Genomic DNA, 11,154 nt, shown 5'->3' with positions numbered 1-11,154 from the left:
TCCATCGAGTCAGTGATGCCATCCAGCCATCTCATCCTCTGTCGTCCCCTTCTCCTCTTGCCCCCAATCCCTCCCAGCATCAGAGTCTTTTCCAATGAGTCAACTCTTCACATGAGGTGGCCAAAGTACTGGAGTTTCAGCTTTAGCATCATTCCTTCCAAAGAAATCCCAGGGCTGATCTCCTTCAGAATGGACTGGTTGGATCTCCTTGCAGTCCAAGGCACTCTCAAGAGTCTTCTCCACACCACAGTTCAAAAGCATCAATTCTTCGGCGCTCAGCCTTCTTCACAGTCCAACTCTCACATCCATACATGACCACAGGAAAAACCATAGCCTTGACTAGACGAACCTTTGTTGGCAAAGTAATGTCTCTGCTTTTGAATATGCTATCTAGCTTGGTCATAACTTTCCTATAGCGTGCATAATTTCCTGTTGCTACTGAAACAAATGACTACAATCTTAGAGGCTCAAAGAGTGCAGATTTATTCTTTTGCAGTTCTGGCCTCTGTAGTCTAAAATCAGAGCTAAAATCAAAGCAGGGCTGTGTTTCATCTGGGGCATCTAGAGGGAATCTGTCCTTTGCCTTTTCTAGCTTTCATAAGCTGCCTGCATTCCTTGGCCCGTGACCTCCCTTCAGCAGCGGCCTCACGTTCTCTCTGGTTCTAGCATCACATCTTCTCTGACGCATCTGCCTCTCTCTTTCCCTTATAAGGGAGAGCAGATTGGAGGGAAGAATTGGGAGGATGTGTCTGATCTTGTGAAGTTTGGTATGCTTATTGCATGTCTAAGTGGAGATCTTTTAAGTAGGCAGTTTGAGCCTGCGCTCAGAAGAGAAGCCTGGGTGGAGGTATGAGATACAATGAGGAATGCTGCTTTAGAGAACTTACCCACAGGAAGCTCCAGTGCTCAGAGATGAGAAAAAACCAGAAGAAGAGACTAAGAAGGAGCCATTGATGAGAAAGGAGGAGTAAGAAAGAGTCATGTGTTGGAAGCTGAGGGCAGAAAAGTTTAAGGAGAGACTGATCATGTCAATCGGACTTCTCCAGTGGCTCAGTGACAAAGAAAGCTGCTATCAAAGCAGGCGATGCGGATTCGATTGCTGGGTTGGGAAGATCCCCTGGAGAAGGAAATGGCAACCTGCTCCAGTAGTCTTGCCTGGGAAATTGCATGGACCCATGGACTGAGGAGCCTGGTGGGCCACAGTTCATGGGGTCACAAAGAGTCTGACGTGACTGAGCATGCATGCACGATCATGTCAAATACTGATAGATATTATTACAACTTACCACGCTGTATTCTAGTATTAATAATTTGGGTGAAATCTATTTCTAGAAAACCTCTGAAATTGGTTTGAGGAACCATTTCTAACACCACCTTTATTGTCCAATGAAGTTCTGCTGCAGGGCCCAGGATGCTGGGCTGTCGGACACAGCAGTTGAAGGAAGTCCTGCAGAGGGGGCAGAAGGGCACCATCGAAAGCAGTTTTGTCACTGGCCCTGTCAGTGCCCCCGTCGGAAGCCCAGCTGCCCTCCTGGAGTGAGCCTGGTGAGAGATGGCTGTGGATGCTGTAAAATCTGTGCCAGGCAGCCAGGGGACACCTGCAACGAAGCTGACCTCTGTGACCCCCACAAAGGGCTGTACTGTGACTACTCAGCAGACAGGCCTAGGTACGAGACCGGAGTGTGTGCATGTAAGTGTTTCCTTCTGGACCAGCTGGAAGATGTTGAGTCTAGACAGGACTTATTTCTGCAGTTTTTACATTGGAATAATCATCTTCATTTGACTAAATCTGAGGGGGGCTTAGTTTTCATGCACCAGTGAGACTGGCCTTGTCATATTGAACACATCTGAACTGAGCAGATGTTACACACACGTTCAGAAACCCGTTTTATTGCATTGAAATGATCTTGAAGTTCTTTTAGTGATAAAAGTAGGAGAAATTATATAAACAGTCTGACTTATTAAAATGGCAAAAAGGACAGTTTTTGTTATACTATCAAATGCAATCTGAATTCAGCCTTTTGTGTACTTGAAAAATATTCTTTCTTAATATGTAAGGATATATCTCTAGTATTGATATACTGCTTTAATCTCAGCCTTCCGAACTAACCATCAAGTTACTGTACTTTTTACTGAGGCAGATTTGTAAGAAAGAGGGCGGGGCACCCCAAATCTCAATTGGGCCCTCAGCTTTATGAAGGGAGGGTCTTAGCTCTGGAGACTGGAGTGCGCTCAGTTGCTTCAGTCATGTCTGACTCTCTGCAACCTTCTAGACTGTAGCTCGCCAGGCTCCTCTGTCCACTGGGATTCTCCAGGCAAGAATACTGGAGTGGGTTGTCATGCTGTCCTCCAGAGGACCTTCTGGACGCAGGGATCAAACCCGTGTTTCTTATGTCCCCTGCATTGGCAGGCGGTTTCTTAACCACTAACGCCACCTGGGGAGACTGCTCTAGACCATCTAAATCTATGCCTTGACAATAATCGAGGATGCTGATTTATTTAGGAATAAAAAGTAAAATTTCTAAGGGAAGGGGAAATATTCACGTCAACTGAGTTGTTAGGTTACTCTGTAGAGCAGTCTAAGTGGGAAGATTAATTACTAGCAGAAGTTAGGTTGTGAGTGTTGGGTGAGGGCACGTCTCTGGAGCTGGGGTGAATGTGTGGAATCATTCAAGTTCAGGAGCCTGATGCCTCTGTCAGTTCAGTTCAGTCACTCAGCGTGTCTGACTCTTTGCGACCCCATGAACCGCAGCATGCCAGGCCTCCCTGTCCATCAGCAACTCCCGGAGTCCACCCAGACCCATGTCCATTGAGTCGATGATGCCATCCAACCATCTTATACTCTGTCGTCCCCATTCTTCTCCTGCCCTCAGTCTTTCCCAGCATCAGGGTCTTTTCCAGTGAGTCAGCTCTTCACATGAGGTGGCCAAAGTATTGGAGCTTCAGCTTCAGCATCAGTCCTTCCAATGAACACCCAGAACTGATCTCCTTTAGGATGGACTGGTTGGATCTCCTCGCCGTCCAAGGGACTCTCAAGAGTCTTCTCCAACACGACAGTTCAAAAGCACCAATCTTTAGCACTCAGCTTTCTTTATAGTCCAACTCTCACATCCATACATGAGCACTGGAAAAACCATAGACTTGACTAGATGGACCTTTGTTGGCAAAGTAATGTCTCTGCTTTTGAATATGCTGTCTAGGTTGGTCATAACTTTCCTTCCAAGGAGTAAGCATCTTTTAATTTCATGGTTTATTATATTGATTTATCTCTGGGTTCAGATTCTGAACTCTGTCTGCAGAGTGACCTTGGACAAGTTGCCTAACCTCTCTGTGGCTCAGTTATATCGTATGTACTTTCTATCTTATAGAGTTCTTAGGAAGGTCAAATGAAATGATGACACAAAACCCCAAATATCTGGTATCACAATATCTGGTATGTAGTAAATTCTCAAAAATGTAACTTCATGTACAGTATGATGAGTATCATTACAGAGCACAGCCATGAGAATGGGGGTGGGGATGATCTATAACTGGGGTCACAAACTGTGACTCTGGGACCAAATCTGGCCCACAGTCTGTTTCTGTAAATGACGTCTCATCAGAGAAGCACCATGCCAGTTCAGTTACATATAGTCTGTGGCTGCTTTATAGTAGCAGCATCTAGTAGTTGCGACAGAGACCAAATAGTCTATAAAGGCCATATAACTTTACAGAGAATGTGCTGATTCATCATACAGAACAATGGTTTTCAACCTTTTTTTTTGGTCTGAGGGTCCCTTTAGTCTTATAAATTAATAAGGACCCAAAGAGGTTCTGTTTATCAATTATTTCTTGGCATTTAATGGGTTAGAAATGTAAAACTATTTACTAATTCATTTGAAATGAAATAACTTGCCCATTGCAAATTAATAGAAATAATATTATTTGTGAAAGAACTTACCTTAAAAACAAAGAAAAATTTAGAGACGAGTGAAAGTGGAATTGTTTGACATTTTTGCAAATCTCTCTAATGTCTTACATCTGCTTCTGCATTCAGTATATTGCTATATGTTGTTTTAGATTGGAATATATGAAGGGATTCCAGCCTCACACAGATATATTGCTGGAAAAGGAAGGAATGTTTTAACTTTTCAAATAATTATATTTTTCTCATATTATAACTGGAGTTTCGAAAAATTAGCTGCATCACTGCTAATCATGTGGACTCTGAAACCACGTTGATGAACTTATCAGACTCTGTGACATTAAAATACATTGGTTTAGTCAAAGACCCACTTGGAACAGGGCTTTTCCTCATGCATAATTTTATAACAATAGCATATACTAGTTATTTGGAAAATATCAGTTTGGAACAATGGTTTATGGAGATTTTTTTCTTTTTTAAATCACATTATTTAGTGCCAAACTCATCAGAAAAGCCTACATCTTGGCTAGCTATGAAGATCTCAGTGTTGGACATAAGTTTTCCAGAATTCTGATTTTTGCTCGACAGCCTTAAATTCTGTCATTGGCGATAAGTACTGTCAGTTGTTTTCCTTGAAGTGATAGGCTCACCTTGTTGATTTTTAAGAAAATATCTGCCAAATACCCAAGTCTGAATAACCATGATGTGTCGCTCAGTCACTTCTTCTGGGGAAATTACCACTAAAAATGTGGCTAGTTAGGCCCACAACTGAAACGGTAACCTAGGTGCTTCTCCTCCAGATAACTATCGTACTTTGGTACAGTATTCACAGGAAAGCCCTATGCATACTTCCTGTTTTTTCACATGGAATATTAAAACGATGTTTTGATCATTAAGATTTAATAAAATTTGTGTTGTTAAAGACATTCTTAGTAAAACTAAGAACTCTTTTTTAAAAAAAGTATACTTATGTACAAATGCATGGCAAGGAAAAATACAGTGGCTAACATGTACAGCCTGACTCATTCTAAGGTGCCAGCAGCCATTTGAGCCACCACTCCTTTTGCACGTTCGGTGCAAATATCAACTGAGTGAACAAAGTTGGTCACGTCTGGTACTCTGAAAAAGTTTTGACCTTCCAGTTCTGTGAAAGGGCCTCAGGTACTGCCCTTTTAGATGGACCACACTTTGTGAGAACTGCTGATCCACGTCAAGATACCCCTCAGAGGAAGTGAACATTTTCTTCCAGTTCTCTTAAAAACAAAATCAGTTACTGTGCAGTATTGTAAACAGATTATGATTTCTTCATCCATTCACTTACCCCAACTTTCTAGGACAATATCCCAGCCTATTAGTGAACATCTGGGGATATGTGTCTCACCAGCCATCAGCTCAGCTCTGAGGTTTACAGTCATCCCAGTGCTGTATTCATCCCAGTGCTGTATTATGGGGGTTTCCAGATGGCACTGGTGGTAAACAACTGGCCTGCCAATGCAGGAGATGTAAGAGATGCATGTTTGATCCTGGTTTGGGAAGATCCCCTGGAAAAGGAAACGGCAACCCATTCCAGTATTCTTGCCTGGGAAATCCCATGGACAGAGGAACCTGGTGGGCTACAGTCCATGGGGTTGCAGAATCGGACCTGACTGAAGTGACTTAGCACGCAGCACGCACACAGTGCTGTATTCATAGTGGTGTTTTTTTGTTTGTTTGTTTGTTTTTTACTGCAGAACAGGGTCTGAATTTTGAAGGTGATCACTTGGGGCGGATTATCTCCAAATCTAATGAAAATGTCTCATGTTCACTTTTTACAGATGTTCTGTGAAGGAGGTTCCAGATGGGACCAAGGAAATTGAGAACTACATAAAGGAGAGAGCAGTTTGCTCTAGGGTTTTCAGCTGGAGGTCTGGACAAGCAGTTACAGTTCTTTGGTAGTTTTGTTCTTTTCTCCTTTCAGATCTCATCGCTGTGGGATGTGAGTTCAACGGGGTGCATTATCAGAATGGCCAGGTGTTTCAGCCCAGTCCCCTGTTCAGCTGCCTGTGTGTCAGCGGGGCCATCGGATGCACACCTCTGTTCATACCAAAGCTGGCCAAGAGGCACTGCTCTGGGGCTAAAGGTGGAGAGAAGACTGATCAGTCAAAATGTGGCCTGGGGTCGTCACAGAAACAGCTCTCAACAAGCTACAAAACAATGCCAGGTGCTGGTTATGTAGAACTAGTTCTCACGTCTGACTTGCCTGGTTTTCTTTCGTGTTCCTTTTATGTACCAAGGGACTCAGTACGCACTTAACTGATGGGTGGTCAGTGTTAGATTTAGTTTGAGTGTGCCATTGTACTTGGTCTTTGCCTCAGGCAGGTATGCTTTAAGTATCTGGAAAGGGAATTTTATAGTGTTTTAGATTTTTTTCCTTTTTTTTTTTTTTTTTGTTTTGGTCAGGTGGCTTTGCAGGAAGGATCTCAGTTCCCCAACCAGGAATTGAACCCAGGCCATGGCAGTGAGAGTACTGAATCTTAACCACTAGAGAACTCCCAAACTATTCCAGTTTTCTACTAGGTCAGGAAATTCTTCTAAATTACTACCTCTACTTATTTCCATTTAACCTCTCAGGGCTTCCCAGATGGTGCTAGTGGTAAAGAACTCGCCTGCCAGTACAGGAGATGTTAAGAGATGTGGGTTCAATCCCTGGATCAGGAAGATCCCCTGGTGGAGGGCATGGCAACTCACTCCAGTATTCTTCCCTGAAGAATCCCACAGACAGAGGAGCCTGACAGACTATAGTCCATAGGGTTGCAAAGAATTGGACACAACTGAAGTGACTTAGCATGCTCATGCATAGGAAAACTGACCGAATATTGTTGACATGTACCCTAGCCTGGAAAAACTTTCATTTGTATTATTATGGGCAAGAAGTATGAACTATCCAGTTCCAATACAACTCTTCTGTATGGTAAAAGCAGAAATGAAAGGCTACTGATTAAAAATATTAGAGGCTATGTGTTGAATTTGTAAATATTTCTAAAAATAGATAAAATTACCCTTTCCTTCACTCTGAAAGTGAAGCTTAATAATCACCAGCCTCTAAATAAATGTGCATACAGGCATCTTTAAGTAGGTTGCCCAGGTATGTGAGGAGTCAGAAACTTATAGTGAGATTTTGCATTACTCAGCTGGAGCACCTGGCCATTTATAGTTGGTGTCACTGTATTCGTGACCCTTGTATTTGGTCTGCTCTGAGTTAGCACCTTATTTAGGTGCTGGGGTTTTTGGGGGGACAGAGTTTTCAAAATTGCCAGCAGCTGAAGCACAGGTGAAGGACTCAAAAGGGGGCAAAACTCATGCCTGTTATTATTCACATCCGTTTTCATCCAGAAATCAAGACTGGCTTTTTCTTGAAACTTAAAGCTTAGTAAATGAAAGGTGCCATGGAAATATGGAGTATTTATATATGCTAAAGACTCCTAAATTCACTTGTGTTATGGGAATAGTTAATATAAGCAACCACAATCAGAGAAATAAGTTTTAGATCTTTAAAACCTAGTCTTTAAAGGGGGAACATCCTCTGGGATTCCAATTATGACTGTTAATTCAAAAAAAATTTAACAGGCTATGGCAAATAGGCATTTACCATATGTGGCTTTCAGCTAACAGCCTGATACTACTAATGCTGTAAAACTTTTTAAAATTATAAGCCAAATTCTTTTTTCCAAATAGACAAGATCAGTTGATTTTCTGCATTGAATCTGTGTGACAAGTTTTTAGGACCCATTTGTGAACCTCCCTGATGAGACCAACTTAGAGCAGCAGTTGTCCCCAGGTCATTGGAAAAGACTCTGATGCTGGGAGGGATTGGGGGCAGAAGAAGGGGATGACAGAGGATGAGATAGCTGGATGACATCACCAACTCAATGGACGTGAGTTTGAGTGAACTCCGGGAGTTGGTGATGGACAGGGAGGCCTGGCGTGCTGTGATTCATGGGGTCGCAGAGTCGGACACGACTGAGCGACTGAACTGAACTGAAAGGCCTTTGGATCAAAGTCAAATTGGTCTCATTTGTAAAGTTAGAGTGGCTTCAGTGGATTCACTTGGAACCTGGTGGAGGACACATCAGATGGTCATTCTTAGTGGTTAGTGCTTTGCTACAAAAAATTAGACTCTCCCAAGTGCTCTCTGTTTATTAATATATATATATAATTAATATATATATTATTAATAATAAAGACCTAAATTTGTTTCAGAGGAAGTATACGTTCAGTTTAATATCTCTTGCTTACCTTTAAAACTGTACTTACGGGCCCAAACAAGCTTGGCTTTTAAAGTGAAGCACAAGGACACACACATACTTTAAGATGTATTTGTCTAGTAACTTAGTTAATTCCAGAGTCCACGGTTGGAATCTAGCTTTTACTTGGACAGCAGGAAGCATGCAATGACTTGATGCCTCTATGCTTTACTCACTGCTCATTAGACACTAAACTTTTACAATTTCTTCCAGTTTTCTTGCCCTTAAATGGATGCTAAGCACATTTCCTGAACTGCAGCTCTTGGCTTAACTCTGAGGGGGATTACTGGTAACACGACAATCTAAGCTGCCTTTATTTATTGCAGATGCGCCAGGCTTTTACCCTGCTTCCTGCGCTGATGCCTTTAAACTGCTGCCTGCCTTCCAGGTATCTCCATTTTTCTGCTTCCTCTCCCTCAGTTCTGTGTGCAGTTGCAAGATCCTACTGTAATAAAACTGACAAAGTATCAAAGTATCAGTGTATTCAAAGACAGCATATACTTCCAAGTGACTGATATTTCCTATCAAGAAGGCATGGGGAGCAGTCCTTTTTAAATTGACATTTTAAAGTAACGTAGCCAGCATTTTGCTGTGTTCAACTGCAGACTCAAATCTCTACCTTACTTCGGAAGCACCCACTTTAGGATGTATATTAACCTGAAGGAAATGCTTTCCATTCATTCTGAAGTGGCAGGCAATGTCTAGACAATGGAAAGGTTAGGCCTGATACCACAGGGAATTTAACAATTAAACTGAATAAAATAGATGGCACATTTTTCATGACTTAGTATATGATTATTTAGTGTAGAGAATCTTCTAAAGACTAGATTTTTAAGTGGTGAAAAAAATAACTGGTCTCATTGACAGTTGAATTCTCAGATTTAACTTTTGTATTTTAGATTTTAATATAACCATGAAATTTAATAAGACCACATTGTCTGATTAATATCCTGAATTCCCTAATCCAACTCATGTCTGTTTCAACATCTGTTGAAAATATCATCAAGCATAAGCCAAGAAGCAGAGAAAAGGTGGCTGTCCATCAAAGTATATGCTTGTTTAGTACTCAGGGGGTGGGCTAAGCAGAAAGAAGTAAATGGGTATTTTACCCAGTTTCTCAAAGATAATGCATTTTTATTCCTAAGCTACTGGACTATAATATTTGGTCAAAAGATAATTTGGGGAGTAGGGAAAATAGAATAATTAATTAGACCATCAGCTTATTTTATTCAGAGTTACATTATATAAAGTTCAGATCTGTAAACTATTAGCTTAAAAGTCAGGATTAAAAATTATCTGCATGAGTACATACATATTTAAGTACATGTACTCCCCTTCCTCTATTTTAGCATATAGGAATCTCCCACTGATTTGGAAAAGAAAATGTCTTGTGCAAGCAACAAAGTGGACCCCTTGCTCCAGAACATGTGGGATGGGAATATCTAACAGGGTGACCAATGAAAACAGCAACTGTGAAATGAGAAAAGAGAAAAGACTGTGTTACATTCGGCCTTGTGACAGTGATATATCAAAGACAGTAAAGGTAAAGTTTAATTATATTTAACTGCATTATAATTCAATATTGAGACTCTTGAAAAGTGTGAGTATGTGTATGTGTGTGTTCTGGAGGTATTTGTTAATAAAACCACTTCATGAAACTCCTAGAGTCAAACCATCTTGAAGGAAGGCAAATATTAACTAACTGCACTTTGTGGGAAAAATTTTCATCGAGCAGGGAGAAAATGTTAACCTGTGGATTCTAGAATATTCTAACAACGTAATAGTCGGGTCTCGATCAGTCTGATTTGTTGTGGTACCCCACCATGTATACTGTTTAGGAGAAGATCTTTTTCAGATTCTTTTTCCTATATTAATTTTATGTAGTGGAATCAGAACCATCAGTAAAAGATTTTGGTTGCTACACTGTAATTATGAAAACAAACATATGAACAGCAGAGCAGCTCTGATCTTAAGTTATATATCACCAGCTTGGAGAGGGAACCATACCATTTCCAGAATGCTTTGCTTAGTTACTGCTTCCCAAAGGACTGTAATGTCATAATACACACTCTAAGGTTGCTTGGTGTAACTAGAGCTGGTCCTGTTTCTGGAACTAAGCAAGGTGACTGTCTTGAGACTAATTTTTAGAAATGCTACAAAACCAGTCTTATCCCCAAGTTATTCCCTATCAGAAAGTTGACAGTTTCAAAGGGATTAAGATGTTTATTCATCTATCCATTTACTTAAACTGTGTTAGCTAATTCTCTAAGTCTTGGCCCTTGACATTAAACAAAACAGAAAGATTTTCATTTATTGTGGAACTAAGTAAAAGGCAGATAAGAAAAAAACACTGGGGAGTGGATGGAGGATGCACAGGGAGGACTTTCAAAGTCCTCTTGTGGGAGGGAATTTTAAGGTCAAAAAGGGCTGGACATGACTGAATGCAACTATTAACACCCTATTAATAGATATTAATATTAATAAAATGCAACTATTAATGCCCTAAATGCAACTATTTTCTGTGTGTATGTATAATAGTCTCTATTCTATGAAGTATCACTTTTCTGAACTATTATAATCAAGTTTAAAGAGTGACTGCTTAATGTTATCAAGTTTAAAGAGTGACCACTTAATGTTATATATCTTTTCAGATTCCCAAAGGAAAAACGTGCCAACCTACTTTCCAACCTGTCAAAGCTGAAAAATTTGTCTTTTCTGCATGCGCAAGCACTCAGAGTTACAGACCCACTTTCTGTGGCATATGCTTGGATAAGAGATGCTGTGTGCCTAATAAGTCTAAAATGATTACTGTTCAATTTGATTGCCCAAATGAAGGGTCATTTAAATGGAAGATGCTGTGGATTACATCTTGTGTGTGTCAGAGAAACTGCAGAGATCCAGAGGATATATTTTCTGAGCTCAAGATTCTATAAAATGAAGCACAAAGAGGAAAAGTTAAGGTTAATC

The 11,154-nt window shown here is 40.8% G+C and overlaps 1 protein-coding gene across 1 annotated transcript in view; it reads left to right on the top strand.

Annotated features, from left to right (window-relative positions):
• Positions 1–11,138, top strand: part of WISP3 (WNT1 inducible signaling pathway protein 3) — a 16,345-nt gene extending 5,207 nt beyond the window's left edge. Inside the window, exons 2-5 of the mRNA XM_010856587.1 lie at positions 1,393–1,690; positions 5,862–6,104; positions 9,537–9,730; positions 10,839–11,138. Coding sequence (XP_010854889.1) covers positions 1,393–1,690; positions 5,862–6,104; positions 9,537–9,730; positions 10,839–11,120 — 1,017 coding nt within the window. The 3' untranslated portion in view covers positions 11,121–11,138. The remainder of the gene's footprint in view (positions 1–1,392; positions 1,691–5,861; positions 6,105–9,536; positions 9,731–10,838) is intronic.
• Positions 11,139–11,154: the final 16 nt, after the last annotated feature.

Source organism: Bison bison, unplaced genomic scaffold (assembly GCF_000754665.1).
Source record: "Bison bison bison isolate TAMUID 2011002044 unplaced genomic scaffold, Bison_UMD1.0 scf7180017864373, whole genome shotgun sequence".
Classification (NCBI taxonomy): domain Eukaryota; kingdom Metazoa; phylum Chordata; class Mammalia; order Artiodactyla; family Bovidae; genus Bison; species Bison bison.
Note: the sequence above shows the minus strand (reverse complement) of the source record. Positions and strands in the feature narration are given on the sequence as shown.